The sequence below is a fragment of the Sitophilus oryzae genome, unplaced genomic scaffold (genome assembly GCF_002938485.1).
Source record: "Sitophilus oryzae breed Bouriz unplaced genomic scaffold, Soryzae_2.0 scaffold_1963_pilon_pilon, whole genome shotgun sequence".
Classification (NCBI taxonomy): domain Eukaryota; kingdom Metazoa; phylum Arthropoda; class Insecta; order Coleoptera; family Curculionidae; genus Sitophilus; species Sitophilus oryzae.
In genome coordinates, this window is record NW_022146683.1 from 349,550 (window position 1) to 369,257 (window position 19,708).

The 19,708-nt window shown below is 33.8% G+C and overlaps 1 protein-coding gene across 1 annotated transcript in view; it reads left to right on the forward strand.

Moving 5' to 3' along the window:
- LOC115883590 (probable multidrug resistance-associated protein lethal(2)03659) overlaps positions 1 to 19,221 on the forward strand; it is a 32,249-nt gene extending 13,028 nt beyond the window's left edge. Inside the window, 6 exon segments of the mRNA XM_030901947.1 lie at positions 6,219 to 6,371; positions 6,374 to 6,409; positions 6,412 to 6,528; positions 6,531 to 6,727; positions 18,199 to 18,639; positions 18,697 to 19,221. Of these exon segments, the coding sequence (XP_030757807.1) occupies positions 6,219 to 6,371; positions 6,374 to 6,409; positions 6,412 to 6,528; positions 6,531 to 6,727; positions 18,199 to 18,639; positions 18,697 to 18,729 (977 nt within the window). The 3' untranslated portion in view covers positions 18,730 to 19,221.
- The last annotated feature ends 487 nt before the right edge of the window (positions 19,222 to 19,708 follow it).

Here is a 19,708-nt window from a genome sequence, read left to right on the forward strand (position 1 = left end):
TCTTAAAAAAAGTCTTTTAAAAATAAGCGGTTTGCGATCGTGATTTTACTTTACTTGATAGGGAAAGGTGTATCGGCAACGCCGCAACAGCACACCGTCGGGCGTCGGGTCTATCGGTCGCATTTCTCCCACTCCGACTTAATAAGATCCCTATGCGATTTACTTCCACACATGTAAATGCCAACCCAAAAGTAACAGTTGCCAGCACGGTAGAAATTGACACTACAGCCTATAAACCTGACTAAATGAAATTTTGGCAAAAAATTTGTTGTATAATTTCAATTACCCAGCAGCTCTTCATCTTACTTTATAGAGCAAATGATTGTAACAAATACTTTATTTAGATTAAAGCTGCAAAAATTCATTTAAATAGAATTTTATTATCATTATGTTGGTCACATTGCGCTGTGATCAGCAACGCTGTCGTTTATTATTTAACAATTATTATAATGTTAGTCATTATTTCGTATAATACTGTGTTGTTGAATCTTTGTGAGTAATTCTCGGTTTTTGACCATTTTCATAGTATTTTTTTTTAAATTGTACTTTTAAGGACAAACAGTTCTTTTAAGAACTAAATTTTTAAGTTTTTGTATTGCATTTCTTGAAATTGTGTGTTGAAGATATGCCGAAGCATTTAAACAGTCGAAGCAAAGAGCCTGTAGCTTCTCTGATAAACTATTTTGAAAGAGAACGTGACAATAAAGGTGCTTTATTACCCTCTATTGCAGTCGGAGAAGTAAGTTTGATTGAAAAGCACATTATGCCACTTTCAAAGATATTTCTACGTTAGTTTTTAGTAAATTCTGTAATTATTAGTTTGTGCATTAATGGCACCCTCTTGTTGCATTACCACTTGTGGTGTTGTAAGTTGTACAAAAATACATAAATAAATAATCCGTAATAACGCTTAGAATAATCTTCATAATGAACTAGTTTTTGCCAATATGTAATTAATATAAGCTGTAAAACAAACGAATCAATTAATTACTAAAACATTAATTATTAAGTTAAAAATCTTTAAAAAAATGATATAGTAAATATATTGTTTCCCACTTTTACATTAAGGTTCATCCCATAAATCCATCACAATCTGGCAGCGTTATCGTCATCGCTTGCCACTCAAAACTGATTACGTGCCTTGGAAATTGTTTTGCGATTATCGTACATTTCGAAAATAACAAAAAAATAAAGTCTTAATTTACCATCCTAGGATATTCTTCCAGTTTCTTCTAGCCACCATGCTATAAAGATGCCATCGCCCTCAGAGGAAGCAAAAAAGAGGAAACCTACAACATCACCTTAAGTATAGTCTCCCACTGCCGATTTAGTTTTCTTCAGCCCTTCCTGTTCGTTGCCACTTACCACCAATTCCCCTTTCCCGGAAAACTCTTCGCCGCAAACGGGAAATCCGGGAAATTTCGGCCAATTTTCGCCGAAACTCTAATTATCGGGACGCCTTGGAACGGCGATGATACGCATGTAAACAGCTTCATTATCTAATTGTAAAGCAGGGCCGGCGATGTGCGAGATTATAGATAGGGTTTGGTTGAACGGTTTCGGAGATATTTAGTTGCGATACTTGGCAGGCTTGGAGATATTATTGAAGGTATAGTATAAATCACGTAAAAAACTGGCAATATGATGGACCAATTTCCACCATTCAACTACAAAAATTCGTTTATTTTTTAATTTAAAATTAACACACTATTTACCTAGTTAAAAAAAAACGCCAGAACAATTGCCACACTCCTGAAACTTAAAAACATAATACCAGCAAATATAAAGAAACCAATATATCATGCATTATTTTTATCAAGGAATATATATTTAACTATCGTGTACCCGCGACTTTGTTCGCGTCGAATTAATCATTTGTAATGGTAATGATAAAGCAAACTAAGAATATCCATTAACATACAAACTGGATAAAATTTTCTCACATTTATGTCAGCATGAGAAAAAACAATCGAGAAACCCCTCCTTATCGAACCTCTACACCCCACAGTAAATCCGTTTGTCAAAGTCAGCTTTAAACGTCAAGCAGTTTAAGCAGAATCGTGATTAATCAATGGTCATATTTTATGAAACACCCTGTATAAATTTAAAAAAAATCTTTAGATATGTAAAACAACAAAATGAAATATATATGAGGGGTGGTTTCACCCCCTCAGAATTCGAGTTTCGAAAAATCCCTTCTTATCGAACCTCTACACCCTAAAGTCAATCCGTTTTCCAAAAATCAGCTTTTTACGTCAAGCGCTTTAAGCAGAATCGTGATTAATCAATGAGCAGATTTTTCGAAATATCCTGTAAACATTTTTAAAAAATCTTACGATATATAAAAAACAAAATAAAATATACGTGTTTAAGCGTTTTTTCGGAAACTTGACCGTTTTTTAAATAAAAATATAGTAATATTTGAGGGGTGGTTTCACCTCCTTGGAACCGGAATTTTGAAAAATCCCTTCTTATCAAACCTCTACACCCTAGAATCAATCTGTATTGAAAATTGAGCTTCTTACGTTGATTGGTTTGAGCAGGATCGTGATTAATCAGTGAGTCAGTCACTTAAGGATTTTATATATTAGTATAGAGTACAGATTAATACCTGGAATAATATAACAGAAAGAAACTTAAACATGCTACAATGACAACAAAATAAAATACCAAAAAAATTATTTAACCTAGATAAACTAACACCAACAGAAGATGTATACCAAAAAACAAAAGAACTAAACATAAGACAATTAATAAAATATTATAATATATTACTTTTACTCAAAATCAAAAATAAATTAATAAAAACAAATATTTCCCTAACAACTAACAAACAAATACACACTTACGAAACTAGAAGAAAATCAGACATCAGAACAGCCAAGAGAACTCAAAAAAAGTTTCACAAAAACTAACAACAGAAACTACCACAATATATATTATATTACCAAAAGAATTTACACAATTAAATTATAAAAATTTTAAGAAAAAAATTAAAAACATCATATTTGAGAAGAGCGTATAAACGTAGACGACATAGACTAATTTATAAAAAAAGGACAATGCCTTCGATACCATCTGCTCAGGGAGAATCTTAAAAGTCTTCAAACTGTTGCAGATGAAGGACGCCACCAACAACTGCCACGAAGATAAAGCTTAACAATATTATTGAATTGTATATTTTTAAACAGTTGTATACATATATTTTAGTTAATAAATATTATATAATTAAAAAAAATATGTAGGCGTTAACAGGGTGGTGCCTCTCATACGACGCGAATGCTCCAAAGAGATCAAACTGAAATTTTTGGAGCATATTTAGGTTAATTAAAAGCATTTTATAAAAAATATATAAAGTTGTACAGGATGTCCCCATAAAAAGTTACACATCAAAGTTGTGTTTTTTGTAACGTTAAGGTGAGTTTTATTAAAGTTGCATATTATGCCTAAATTATAAGGATTGTGACATATTTCACATTTTGTGAAAATGAAGGGTAAATTTTAAATTTCAATAACAGCTACCTAAATCTTAATTTACCCCGTATAGCCTGATATTTAATTACAACAACCATAGTATGTTAAACCAAATTATTAAAAGCAAGTTACTCCTATATATTAAATGAATAAAACACCCAGTATAGTATTCCAGTGTTCAATGGGGAATTTATATATCTTCAAAATATTATTAAGGTTATCAATCTAACCCTCAGACAAAAATTTTCCTAGACATTTTAATTTTTATGATTTTGCGTTAATAGATCTTTTATTTGAAAAAATCTAGGAAGCTATTATATACCTTTTGTTAATTTAACAAAAATTAAAGTAAAATGGGATGTAGAGCAAAATACTCAACGGTAATAAAAACATACACGTTTAAAACATAATTTAATTATATCAGAATTAAAACTAGATATAAACCTATAATTATGTGACAAAAATTAGATAGATGAAATCAAAAGCTCAAAATGCTTCCTTTCCTATTAACTGCATAAAACGATTCTTTTCAAAATACCTTTTCATTTTAAAAAACATATGTGGAGTTCTACTTTAGAACATGGAGGCAATGGTAAAGTACATTTTAGACATTTTTGTAATCATAGGTGGCAGGAACATATTTTCAAACTAAAGTTGTAGATTTGCCATTAAATTTCCATTTCCAGAAATACCTAGGGTTTTTTGAAAAGGACAGTCCTTTTTAGAATAACTTGTCCTTTTGACTTTTTTGACTTAAAAATTCATTTTTTCTGAGACAATTGCCTGGCAAAACCAGTAATAATTCTTTCGTCCAAATTTAATTGAATACATAAAACTTATAAATAAATTTTTCTTGTTTAGAACTTCCGTTTTAATCTCAAATGATAGTTTGGGTTTTAGTTTTACCTTTTTGATCTCAGAAAAATTTTCAAATTAGTAATTAAGTAACGATTTATTTAGTAGTTGTTTAATCTTGTATTATTAATAACTTCCTATACCTAAAATCAATATTTATTTTAATGAGAAAATTGTGTTTTTTTGAAAATATAAGACAAGATTTGACTTTCGGTCTTGTTCTCGTATTATGATGGCTCTGATACAAGGCAATTACATTTTAGTCTCTCAATAGAGGGCATTTATCACTAAAAGTATCAAATCTGTGTGCTACAGTATGGGATTTCTGTCGCATAATAATGAATATTACGTTTATTTACAAATCCATTACTTAGGTAACTTAATCAGACATTCAAATTTTAGTTAAACGTCCCAATCTTCATGAACTGTATTAAGCATATGTATTGCGGTTTGAATCACCCTGTATGTTGACAAAAATATTTTGAAAATGTGCGTTACGATGGCTCCGATCTTATGTAAAGATTGAAATAAAAATCATAAACCAAAAACGTAATAGGTAAAAAGCTTTTTTGGAGGCCTGGGTCACTCTGTATATAGATATGTATAAAACTAGTAGCCTAAGAATTATTTACAGTTCGTCCCATTCTAAAAAAAGGTAAACGCACCATACAAATAACTCTAGGAAGAGGTATTTGTATTGTACGGTGGTAAAAACTTGTCTAAACAAGACCGAAGGGGCAGATATAAGACATAATAAAGCAATAAAATGTAAAAAAGGTCGGGTAAACTCCTTTGTTTATTTGTTGAGCAAAATTCCTTTAGAATATCGTATATAATGACCAAAATATGACGCAATTTAAAAAAAATGTCACTTTCTGGCTTATAATCAATTATAATAAAGTTTCAAATATGCAACGTTTATATTCAAATTTGTTATGATCTACAACAGTTAGGTAGTAATTGAGACGAATTATAATTCAATTACCGGCTACTACGTTCTTGTTTTAATAGATCAAAATTCAACAAATATAATTAGAAATTATTTTAATTGTGAGAGGCTCCCTTGTGGGACGCCTATGTACGATTACGGTGGAAACAATACCTACCTGTGAAAAGACAAATTCGGGTAATTTGAGCTTATTTCACATTTGACACTGTCGTACCATATTGACAATTCGCAGATTCAAAAGTACGTTAAACAAAAGCAAAAACTACTGAAAAACACTGAAAAGTTCACTTCGGACTTATTTCCGACTTCAAACACACCGTAAGCTAAACGTAGTACGCTATAACGGACCAAGGGCCGTCGCGAGGGGTGGTGGGACGGACGGCTCATTTCATTCTGGAAGACTAGCAGCGACGTTGCCAATAGTTCTAGACGTTTCAGCACATTAAACAGTAAACATGTTCTTTAATAGTAACGCATATATCCTCTGGTTAATAACATATTATTACGCATTCTTCTTTAAAAATAAACTATTAATTTAATTAAGAAATTGAGATTTATTGATATCCGGTGAAGGTTTTAAAGTCACCTTTTCTGCAAATCAAACTAAGTAGATAGGCGCAAATTTGAGATGTGGCAATGTCGCCTTCTCTATCTCAGTTGGTTTTTACAGTACGTAGCCAACCTCCGGTTGTTTGATCGGGTTAAAATGCACAATGTGATATCTGTTCTTACTAAATCTATGGTCCGTACCTATATTACACTATTGAGCGAAAAAATGTACATTTCCGCCATTTTTTACGTAAAAAAGGTCTCTTGTAAAAATCGTTACGAGTAATGGTTGGATGAACACCAGGCGATCAAGTCTTGATCATTTGCTCATCACTAATCAGCATGTCATTAAGGAACATCCTGATATTTATTTTTTATGTTTTGTTTTTAGAGACCTTTGGAGGTAGCGTGGGTCTGGCGATCTCCCAATCCCTAAACTTAACAGGAATGTTCCAATGGGGAATGAAACAATGGAGCGAACTTGAGAACACTATGACTTGTGTGGAAAGAATAAAGGAATATGCTGACGTAGTTCCGGAACGCGACGAAAAAGACGAGACCCTGCAAAATCGTGGCCTGAGAAAGAGACATTACATTCGAACACTTGAATTTAAGATACGTAGCCGGTGAAGCGCCGGTTCTCAAAGATTTAACATTTCGTATCCAGAGTTCAGAGAAAGTTGGTATTGTGGGGCGAACCGGGCAGGAAAGTCGTCTATTATTATGGCTCTGTTCAGATTAGCTATTAACGAAGGAAAAATAGTTATAGACGATATAGATACGGCTACTATTTCTCTTAATCGTCTGAGATCGGCTATTTCTATTATACCTCAAGAACCGGTGTTGTTTTCGGGAACACTAAGGAAAAACTTAGATCCATTTGACGAATACACTGATGAAGTAAGCAGCTATATTACTTACTTACGATTGCCCTTTTGTTACTCCTATTTTACTATACAGGGTGTTCAAAAAAAAACATTTGCCATCTCTCATGAGGAGATTACTCACGTAAAAATAAGATTTATTTTTCATATCAACATACTGGCACGAAAAACGGACACCTTAAAATTTTATATACCGGGTGCGTCTCAAAAGTGGCTCACCCCTATAGCTATTTTTTCAGATAAAACAGCAAGATTTGGTTTGTCAGTATATGACATAAATTAGGATTAAACGACATATTCAATTATTATTTTTGACCACTTCTGGTTTCACCCGCAATGACTACAACTTTTGATTTTTAAATGGCACTCTCGGTATTTTTTTTACTTTATTTGATAGAACATGACACTCTGAATAGAATGACATATCATATGTCAACTTTTGACATTTTCGCATATGGTTTATTTGAAATTGTAACATGCGGTTCATAACGACAAGTGTGTGGTATCAAATTATTCGTAAAATGGTAAAAAACGGGCCAAGTGGATTCCCCGTCGGTCCCAACGATTTTAAACGGAAATATGTAAATATGCATATAGCATATTTTAGAAGCTCGGTTAATACAGAGCATAGACGCGCGACCTCGGATAATCAGGGTCTTTAGATTGGATCGGTTAATCCGGAGCTCGGATAATTGCGACTCGGATAATCGCGGTTCTACTGTATATCTTTCTAAATTAAAAGTGAAAGTTGCCATCTGTCAATTATACGAGGGAAAACAAAATGTTGGTATTTTGGTGAAAGTTTGAAACACCCTGTAAAGTATTTTAACGAAGCAATGAATTTGAAAATGATTTTATCATCTAGATGTATCATTTCTCGATAGTTTGCTTTTTGATTCATCTCAATAGCTCTTTTTTTTGGAGATATTCGTTTTTGAAGAAGACCCTAACATTTTTTCGTATTATTTATATTAAAAAACTACTTATTAATAAAACCATGCCTTTGCTTTTAGTCATAGTCAACAAACCTACAAAAAAGTGTTTATGGATTATGTAATATCATGTCATTGAAAAATAAAATTATTATGGTCATTAAGGCAGTTACTCTAGCAGATATGATTTGAAGACCAAAATTAAATTAAAGAAGCAATAGCCGATATTTCAGAACTTAAAACCATTTCTACTAGAGTAAACGTCAATAAACAATAAAATAGCTATGACTTTTCAATGACAGTGACATCACAAAAACAATAAATTAAATGATGAGGACTCAAAATCAATGCTAAAATTGTTGTAAATCGTTACTGTCTTATTCGAAAGCAAATATCTCCAATAAAAATAAAGCTATTGAGATGAATCAAAAAACAAACTATCGAGAAAAAACGTACTTAGATCTTTAGATGATAAAACGATTTTTAAAATCCTTGCTTTGTTAACATATTCCTCAGGGTGTTTCAAACTTTTATCAAAATATCAACATTTTATTTTCCCTCGTATAATTAAGAGATGGAAACTTTTATTTTTAATTTAGAAAGCGATAGGTACTAAAAAGTAAAATAATTTAGCTGCAAATTACTTAAAAATTATTAAAATCGGCCCACTAGAACAAAATATATTTAACTTTAAAATACATCTAAATTTTAAGGTGTCCGTTTTTCGTGTCAGTGATTCGAATGAAATTCTGAACTTAAAAACAGACGTTAAAAATTACTGTAAGTGCTACATATTTTAATGCTAAAAAAGTGTCATATGGGTTATGACTGGAATATTTTTGGAAAAAAAAACAAGTACCCCACTGACTTTTTTCTTTTGATAGCAAAGTTTAACATCCTGTAACTTTAAAACTATGCATTTCCATGCACATGTTTATAGATAGGAACGTTTTCTCATATTTTTTGATGATGAATGAATGGAGTACTAATTTCTTCACATCGAGGCAAATTAGTAAAACTGCGTTTATCTCTAAGGACGCCGATATCCACAAAATATCAAAAAAACAACTTACTTCAGCCCGTCAACGGACCCGTTCATATGATAACGGACGTTTTGACACTTTTTTGACAAATTTAATCTAACCTTAATAAAAATATAAGTAAAATAGCAAAATCGTTATGGAAACGAAAATATAAAATAACACCAACGTATATCCAATAAACGGGGGCATGAAAATGCAATAAATTTAAAAACTGCGTTATTTTCTAACCAATCAAAGTCTTTAAAATCTACCAATAAAAGTAATATCGTATCAACTTATCGTCCGACAACGGATGCATGAAAATCAAGCTTCTCGGGACTTACACTAATTCGCTAACAAGAGAAAAAAAGTCAGTGGCGTACATGCTTTTTTTAGAAAAATATTCTAGTGATAACCCATATGCACGTCCCTCGTGAATATGTTGATACTTTTTTAGCATTAAAATATGTCTCACTTATAGAAACTTTTACCCTCAAAATTACATTCGCATGTACAGGGTTGTTCACCACATACGACACGGAGTATTGTAGCTAAACGATTAGATTTTTACAAATTGTAAGTTTTGGGTTCGTTGAAGGACTATTAGAGCTACAATTTAAAAATATTTTTACAAGATACAGAGTGTCCCAAATAAATAAAAAATATCAAAGTTGTATTTTTTTAAATTGAACAACCTGTATATTATTGCACTTTTAGTTTCTACGATTAAAATAAAGGTAAATTTGATTAAGGTTTATTACACTTAAACCTTACCGTTTTGAAATATTTTCAATTTTGTGAAATTGCAGTATAAATTTTAAGGCTTCATTTCTTCGGGGTATCAAAGTTTTTAATGCTAAATATTTACTGAAGTTTATTTATTGATCAGTTATTGTGCTGCAATAATAAAAATTATACTACCTTATACAGAGTGTCTAAAAATTTATTTTAAATAATTACTAGCTTTAAACGGCAATAACTTGTTTAATTTAAATGGAACACCCTGTATATTTTATGAGAATCAGATGCACAATTTAATTGTCTATCAAATTGTATTATACCACTTTTTACCTATCTCTTCAAGTTTTCGTAGAAAATGCATTTTCTTATAATTTAGACCTCATTTATCAATATATATACCCATGGAATATTGACATTTTAGATTGTTTTTAAAACAATAAATGTACAAAATGTACAGGCTAGTAATATTATCGCTTTTAGTAAAATGATAATATTACTAGCCAATTTGTATGCAAAAGGAAAACTATTTAAATCTTTATAAAAGAGTATACCATTAATTAAATAGTATACCACCAGTATTTCCGCCCAAATACTAATTAATTACATACTTAATTGTGTTCGTTAATAAATTATTCTAAATAAATGTGGATTTCAATCAGAAATTAATATAATAATAAGTTATGAAAATGAACGTCTCTGTTATAAATAATCATTTGTCAAAAAATGAAATATCATTTTTAAGGTGTTAGTTTTTTTACCACACTCTCTAATACACATACATAATTCAGTGTTTTAGTATTTGGAGCAATTATTATTAATCAACGCAAACAGTCAATTAATGTAGTTTGAATACTGGAATCATATGAATTGGTCCTCTTGAACAAATATTTAAACAGTTTTTTTTATTTTTTAATGAAATAAACGAACTATATCGACAATAGGGAGTTATTGAATATGGTGGTTTAAGGCAATTTAAGGTCATGCCTTATTAAGGGAATGCCTTATTTTAATAAGGAATGTCTTATTTTCTGTGTCAAATATATGAGTTATTGGAGGGCACTTCACTTCTGACGCGTTAAATTGGCAAATGACAATATTGAATATTGACAATTGACAAGCGTCGACATCGACAATTGAAATAACCGTTTATTTTGTTTACTTACCGTTGTGTTGTTTACTCTTCTGAACGTTTTATGCCTTTGTATTTTTTTATTACGATAACTAGGTACTAATAAATACTTCGCTTGGTACTTTTCACAAATTATCTTAACCCGTACCGTACCTTTGTCATTCAAAACATAACATAACCAAAAAAACGCAAACAAAACTTCTTGTTTTCTTCTTTTTAACGCCCTAAACCTAGGTTATGGTTAAAAATAAGGCAAATTAAGTTTCCTTAACGGGTTATGGTAACCAGACGTAAATAAGGGCAGGCAGTATTTTATTAAGGTCCCCTTATTAAAAATATCCTTTTGCGCATGCGTACCTGTCATAATAAGGCAAACCTTAATAAGGCAAAATGCTTAAACGACGTTCAAGAAGTCCCTAATATTAGTATCTACTCTTTAAAAATTTGGTACATCTTTAAAAATAATCTAAAATATCAGTATTCCATGGGTATATTAATAAATGAGTTCTAAATTACAAGAAAATGCATTTTCTACGGAAACTTGAAGAGATGGGTAAAAAATGGTATAATACAATTTGATAGACAATTAAATTGTGCATCTGATTCTCATAAAATATACAGGGTGCTCCATTTAAATTAAACAAGTTATTGCCGTTTAGAGCTAATAATTATTTAAAATAAATATTTAGACACTCTATATAAGGTAGTAATTTTTTTTTTATTGCAATACAATAACTGATCAATAAATAAACTTCAGTAAATATTTAGTATTAAAAACTTTGATACCCTCGGAGAAATGAAGCCTTAAAATTTATACTGCAATTTCACAAAATTGAAAATATTTCAAAAACGGTAAGGTTTAAGTGTAATAAACCTTAATCATATTTACCTTTATTTTAATCGTAGAAACTAAAAATGTAATAATATACAGGGTGTTCCATTTAAAAAAATACAATTTTAATGTTCTTTATTTATTTGGGACACTCTGTATCTTGTAAAAATATTTTTAAATTGTAGCTCTAATAGTCCTTCAACGAACCCAAAACTTCCAATTTGTAAAAATCTAATCGTTTAGTTATTTTATAATATTCCGTGTCGTATGTGGTGAACAACCCTGTATAATTTTGAGTGTAAAAGAAAAAAAATGAACACTAAAAGTACTTGAAAGAAAATTATACTAAATCGAAAAAATATTAATACTATAACACCATGTAACTACGAAACAAAGCAGAATAGGACCTATGTTGATATGAAAAGTAAATCCTATTTTTACGTGAGGAATCTCCCCACGAGAGATAGCACATGTTTTTGGAAACAGCCTGTATACTGGGTGGCGCCTCTCATACGACGCGGAGGATCCAAGGAGAATGACAGTTTGTATTGAAATGAAATTTTGTGAGCATATATGTAGGTTAATTCAGAACACTTTTTAAAAATATAGAGAGTTCTACAGGGTGTCCCCAAAAATAGTCACATATCAAAGTTCTTTTTTGTAATGGAACACCCTATATATTAATTGATTTTCGGATTCTGGGCGAGTTTTATAAGATAAGGTTTTTTTGACATATTTAACATTTTCTAAAAATAGAGAACAATCTTTAAATTACAATAAAAGCTACCTAAATTTGAATTTACCCGGTATAGCCTAATATGTAGTTAAAAATAGAAAACAAATTTCTTGCAGTAGAGGTATATAATAAAATTATATAAGGATTCTTGCCACTTAACTGCTAATATAGAAATTTAATTCTACGCTGTGTTTCTCATAATGCGGATCAACCTGCTCTCACTACCGGTTTCGGAGCCCTACTCCATCATCAGGTGAGCTTGGGAGATCCACAAAATGACAACCACAGCGCAGAGATAGTTAATTCCGACTTCTCGGAAAGTATCGGTTAGATATTAAGTCCCGAACGGGAGATAACGGTCTGCGTCCAATGGTAGTACTTTCGTACCACCGAGGCGCAACTATCGATAGTAAAAGGATGGTAAAAGGCTTTTTTTTTCAGGCAAGCCAAATTATAAAAATAGAAAACAAATTTCTTGCAGTAGAGGTATATAATAAAATTATATAAGGATTCTTGCCACTTAACTGCTTGTCGGAAAGTATCGGTTAGATATTAAGTCCCGAACGGTAGTGAGAGCAGGTTGATCCGCATTATGACAAACACAGCGTAGAATTAAATTTCTATATTAGCAGTTAAGTGGCAAGAATCCTTATATAATTTTATTATATACCTCTACTGCAAGAAATTTGTTTTCTATTTTTATAATTTGGCTTGCCTGAAAAAAGAAGCCTTTACCATCCTTTTACTATCGATAGTTGCCTCGGTGGTACGAAAGTACTACCATTGCACGCAGACCGCTATCTCCCGATCGGGACTTAATATCTAACCGATACTTTCCGACAAGTCGGAATTAACTATCTCTGCGCCGTGGTTGTCATTTTGTGGATCTCCCAAGCTCACCTGATGATGGAGTAGGGCTCCGAAACCGGTAGTGAGAGCAGGTTGATCCGCATTATGACAAACACAGCGTAGATTTAAATTTCTATATTAGCAGTTAAGTGGCAAGAATCTTTATATAATTTTATTATGTAGTTAAATTAACTATTGTACTTTAAATCAAATTAAAACTTGATCCATACAGGCTAAGACAAGATTAATATGGAACATTGGTCGCATTTAAAAGCAAGTTACCCTTTTATTTTAAATGGAACACCCGGTATATTATTCCGATATTCAATAAGGAATTCATGTCTCTTCAAAACACTATTAAGGTTGCCTACCCCTCAAATAAAGATTTTGCTAGATATTTTCATTTATATGATTTAGTGTCAGTAGATCTTTATGATTTGATAAAATATAGGTGGCTGTGGTATGTCTGACGTTACTTTAACATAGCTATCTAATTTTAGTCCAACTTTAACAACTAGTTATCATTTTGTGTCAGTTAAAACAAAAAAAAATTCTCAGAAATTTGCCGAAATTGCAAACTTATCATACATCAGAAAGAATTAATAGAATACTTAAGTTCTCCTGATTTTATCTAGTTTGGGCTTTTTTATATGGATATGTTAAAGACAGTGTTTACAAAACTCGACCAACTAATGTCGACAACATGAGAGAAATGATTGTAGTTGCTTTTCGAAGTAGAACTCCACATATGCATTTTTAAATGGAAAGATCTTTTAAAAGACGGTCATTTTATGCAGTACAGAAAAGAAGCATTTTGAGCATTTGATTTCACCTAGCTAATTTTGTCACATAATTATAGGTTTATATCTACTTTTTAATTCTGTAATAATTAAAATATTGTCAAGGTGTATTACTGGTTGCATAACTGCATACTGCTAAAAAATCGCAATGTGGAAGGAACCTGGCGCATTCGCCAGAAAGTAAAGAAAATTATAGAATTCTTTAGAAAAATCTAGAAACAACCGCCAGGGGGTATATAAGGCCCGCGCTTTGACAGTTGGACAAGTTTAAAGTTTGAAGTTTGAAGTCTGAAGTCTGAAGTTTGAAAATACAGCGAAATACCGTTAGAGTAATAGTAGTTGCATAAGTTGTGTTGTAAATAGTATAAGTTGTGTGTACAGAGTGAAACAAATAAATTCGTTAAGTATTTTATCGTGAGTTTAAATAGTGGACCCACGGAATCCGTAACAATTGGTGTCGGAAGTGCGATTCAAGAGAATTTTAAGAAGAAATTAAGTGGATTAGAAGATTTTTAGACCGAATTAGAGTATTTTTATGGTTGGTACAAGGGAGCAGGCGAAGAAAATGGAGGAAGTAAGCAAATTATTGGGCGATTTTATGGAGAATATGAGAAGAGAAAAAGCAGAAGATCAAGAAAGACTCCGTAAAGAACGAGAAGAAGAGCGAGCCCGACTAGAAAAAGAGAAAGCAGAAGAACAAGACCGCTTACTGAAAATTCTAGAAAATCAAGAAATTAAACAGGACCGGCTTGAGAACATTTTCGAAGATTTGAAAATTCAACGACAACAAGATAAACAAGAAGAACAGTACCGACTTGAGAAAATATTAGGTAATTTAGAAATTCGTTTGGAGGAGCGACGTCATAGAGAAAGACAAGAAGATCAAAATCGTCTTAAAAAGAACTTCGAAGATCTGAAAAAAAGACAAGAAATACACCTTCAAGAAGCCGTAGAAGATCTGGAGGAGCGCCTTCAACAGAAAATGGAAAAATTAGAGAAGGACCTACAGAAGACCAAGGCACAAGCAAGGACACCTGGCGTTCCTGGAACTGCAAACCTCAAGGCCCCGACCTACGATGGACAAACCACCTGGACGATGTACCACCGCCAGTTCGAAGCAGCCGCCGCTGCCAACGGATGGTCCGACCAGGACAAAGCAGCGGCACTTGTCATCGCGCTGCGTGGCCCTGCCTTGGAACTGCTGCAAACTATTCCTGCAGCCCAACAGCAGGAATACGAAACATTGGTTGCTGCACTGGACAGAAGATATGGTGACCAACATCGACGTCAGCTTTACCAGGCCCAGATCAAGACACGCCTGCAGAGGTCCGGAGAGAGTCTGCAGGAATTTGAAGCAGACTTACGTCGGCTGGTACACCTAGCGTATCCTGAAGCACCGGAAGGATTTAGGGAGGAACTCGCTGCTCAGTGCTTTATCAGGCGCAGAGGGCGCTGCAAATATCCTGATTTTCTACCAGCAGCGAAGCACTGGTCAGGGCGCTGGAAATCGAAGCTGCTTTTAGCGCCATCCCTAGACCGAAGATAAGATCGGTAACGGTAGAGGAACAGCCCGAGAGTACCCACAGAAGTTTGGAGGAGATGTGTAGAAAATTCGACAAACTATGTGAGCTACTAATAAACAAGTAAGTCAACAACACCCAGACAGAGAACCAAAGAAGATTCCAGGACATGAGGTGCTATGGATGCGGCAGGAATGGCCACATCAAACGGTATTGTCGCATCCAAATGCGATTCCATTCACCATCCAGAGAACATCGGCACATCGGAAGATCCCAGGACATAAGTTGCTATAGATGTGGCAGGAATGGCCACATCAAACGGGATTGCCGCGTCCAAATGCGATTCCGTTTACCATCGAGAGAACATAGGCACCCGGAAATCAACACTAATGAGCGAGTATTGGCTGAAGAAAACAGAGCCCCTAGGATGTTTTCCGTTAGGAGTCTAGGAAAAACCGCTGACAGTTTGGTGATCAACGGGAAGGTCAATGGTAGAAGAAATCGAATGACTGTGGACACAGGCGCTATGGTATCGTTGGTGCAGACTAACTCAGTGCGAGGATTGAAGATGATGCCTCTTAGAAGAAGAGTGTATTTACGTACAGTTACGGGGGAAATGGCCGTTGTACGGGGAGAGGCTTTCATGGAATTGGAGTTAGGGAATTTGAAGTTTCGGCATAGCGTTTTAGTGGCGGACATTGAAGATGATTTTATCATGGGTATGGATGTGATCAGTCAACATGGTTTTTCGTTTGATCACCATAGAAACATCCTGAAAATCGGAAATGAGGAATTTTCTGTATCTAAAGAGAAGAGACCAGGAAATATGGAAGAAATATTATCGAAAATTGTGATGATACCTGGTGATACCAAGAAGACTGTGTTCGGGAAACTAGAGAAAACCGTTGGGTGCCGTGTAGGACGGGTACAAATTATCGACAACGAGCCAGATCGACGACGAGCTACTTTGGGCAAGAAAATGAAACATCGCGAAAGCACTATCAGAGTAAGGAATTTTAAACTGAGAACTGACGAACAATGGACGACGATACAGTTGAGGAAAGATCAAATGGAAGATCCAGACATCGGAGCAATACTACGGCTCAAGGAAGGTAACGGCGAGAGACCACCGTGGCAGGATATTGCGGACAGAGGGCTCGTTTTCAAAGCTCTCTGGGCTCAGTGGAATTCACTGGTGATTGAGAATGGATTGATAAAGCGCACGTGGGAAAGTGCGGATGGCAGGACAGTAACAACTCAGTTACTGGTACCAAGGAAGAAAGTCACCCAGGTATTGGAAGAAATTCACGGTGGTAAAACTGGAGCCCATCTTGGAGTAAACAAGACCTTGAGTAAGCTGAGAGACCGTTTTTACTGGGTGGATTATTGCGAAGATGTTAAGAAATGGTGTCAACGTTGTAAGATTTGCGCAGCTAGACAAAGACCAAGTACTCGATCTGGGGAAGAAATGGAACAGGATAGCGTTGGACTGTCGTTCGAAAGAATCGCTAGGAAGGAAAGATTATTGGACATTCATAAGGCCGTTAGAAGTAAGATTGCGCTAGCCAGTGACCGGATGAAAGCTCATTACGACCTCAGAGCTAATTCTACGGGATTTCAACAGGACGATAGGGTATGGTTGTATAACCCACAGCGCAAGAAAGGAAGGTCCCCAAAGTTAACTCCAGCATGGGAAGGTCCTTATACAGTCATCAAGAGGATAAATGATGTTGTGTACCGGATTCATCGCAGCCCTAGAAGTAAGATGAAAGTAGTTCATCTGGATCGATTGAAGAGATACCAGACAGGAAACCTTGACGGGACGATCAAATTTTGAGAAGGGGCAATGTCAAGGTGTATTACTGGTTGCATAACTGCATACTGCTAAAAAATCGCAATGTGGAAGGAACCTGGCGCATTCGCCAGAAAGTAAAGAAAATTATAGAATTCTTTAGAAAAATCTAGAAACAACCGCCAGGGGGTATATAAGGCCCGCGCTTTGACAGTTGGACAAGTTTAAAGTTTGAAGTTTGAAGTCTGAAGTCTGAAGTTTGAAAATACCGCGAAATACCGTTAGAGTAATAGTAGTTGCATAAGTTGTGTTGTAAATAGTATAAGTTGTGTGTACAGAGTGAAACAAACAAATTCGTTAAGTATTTTATCGTGAGTTTAAATAGTGGACCCACGGAATCCGTAACAATATGTTTTAAACCTGTATATTTTTATTACCGTTGAGTATTTTACTCTACATCCTTTAATTTTTGTTAAATTAACAAAAGATATATCACAGCCATCCCTGGATTGTTTCAAATAATAAAGATCTACTGACGCAAAATCATAAAAATTCAAAAAATATCTAGGAAAATCTTTGAGTGGTAGACAACATTGATAATATTTTGAAGATATATGAATTCACCATTGAACACCGGAATAATATACTGGTTGTTCCATTTAAAATAAAAGAGTAACATGCTTTTAAAAGTGACTAATTTATATTCCATATTAATTTTGTCCCACCCTGTATAACTTTTCGGGTCAAATTTTAATTTGGTTTGGTCAACTAAAATTTAGGTAGCTGTTATTGAAATTTAAAATTTACTCTTCATTTTCACGAAATGTGAAATATTTCAAAATCCTTACATTTTAGGTATATGCTTTTTTAATAAAACACCTCTATTTTTTTCTTAGAATCCGAAAATCAATTAATATATAGGGTGTTGCATTACAAAAAAGACAACTTTGATGTGTAACTTTTTTTGGAGACATCCTGTATAACTCTATATATTTTTATAAAATGCTTTCAGTTAACCTACATGTGCTGCCAAAATTTCATTTCTATATAAACTATCGTTCTCCTTGGAGCCTCCGCATCGTATGAAAGACGCCACCCTGTACTACAGGAAATTTTATTCTTTTATTGTTTTAGTCGATTTGGAGTGCTTTAGAGGAAGTCGAACTAAAAACAGTCGTTAACGACTTACCTCAAGGGTTAGAAAGTAAGATGTGTGAAGGCGGAAGCAACTTCAGTGTTGGCCAGAGGCAACTAGTATGTCTGGCCCGTGCAATAGTCCGAAAAAACAAAATCCTAGTTCTCGACGAAGCAACAGCAAACGTAGATCCTTACACCGACGCGTTGATTCAAACGACAATTAGAAGAAAGTTCTCCAGTTGTACCGTGCTAACTATCGCTCATAGATTGCACACTATAATAGACTCAGTCAAGGTGCTCGTCATAGATGCCGGAAGAATGGTTGAATTTGGACATCCTCATGAATTGTTACAAAATACAGAAAATGGAGTTTTCTACGAATTAGTACAACAAACTGGTCGAACTATGGCAGAAAATCTAATAGGCATTGCTGAAGAGGTAGCATGGTAAAATATTATATTGTATCTGTTATAAATGTTTTTTTTTCTGTTGTAGAGTTACAATAATTCTATAAGTAATCAACACTAACGTTTGTATCGAAGAAAATTGGAAACACGAAAAGTTTAATCGAAACAAAAGTGTACCCCCCCCCTCGTAAACACTTCAATTCAATTATTATATCTACAGGGTGTCCCACTTAAGATGGATACAAGCCAATATCTTGGTTGTTTGTTGAGCGATCTTTTTCATTTTTGGCGGGAGGCTGTATGGCTATAAGCAGGGGCGGCTTGCCCTATGAGGCAGATGAGGCAGTGCCTCACCAATACATTTGAAAAATTACACTTATTAATCGATACATCTTTAATCACAATTTTATATTTTTTTCCCTATTTGCATTAATAATAATTGTATTTTTTAACCGTCATTCTAGAATAAATTACGTCGATGGTATTCCTTTAAACGCGCTTCCTATCCCATATGCGACAAACTCGACGATGTATATCCATCTCATTTGTTCTTTAAGAGGTATATGTGCAGAGGTTTGCCTCTCGCCTTTCCTTGTCTAGCGTATTGTGGTATATCGCACTGACGGAGCGACAGCGTTCACTGGAATCTTAACTCTGTAGAATGAAAAGAAAAAGCATAGGCAAAACCTTTAGTTGAAGAGAGATAAAATGCATGGAGTAGTAGCGCGTACTAGAGTATTACTCTTTTTACTGATTATTGTACATATAAAGTAAATACCTAAAAAGTGGGCAGTGACTTATTGTTGATTGATATGATGATTTAGAGGGACCATGCATCATCAGAGGACTTCCCCAGGTAAAGTTTTTCGAATCATTTCTAGATAAATTGTGTATAGTCAAAAAGTAAAGCGACCTGTTACAGATTTCGTTTTGTTTTATTTTTATAGGATGGGTAGAAAAACAAAATTTTACCATACAGAGTAAAATATAAGAGAAAATATCCTGAGGTCGCTTTGATAAAAATTTACTGTTGCAATAACCCTATGTAATAGGTACCGTATGATCGAGAAAAAACGGCGTCAGCGTTGGCTATGAAATGA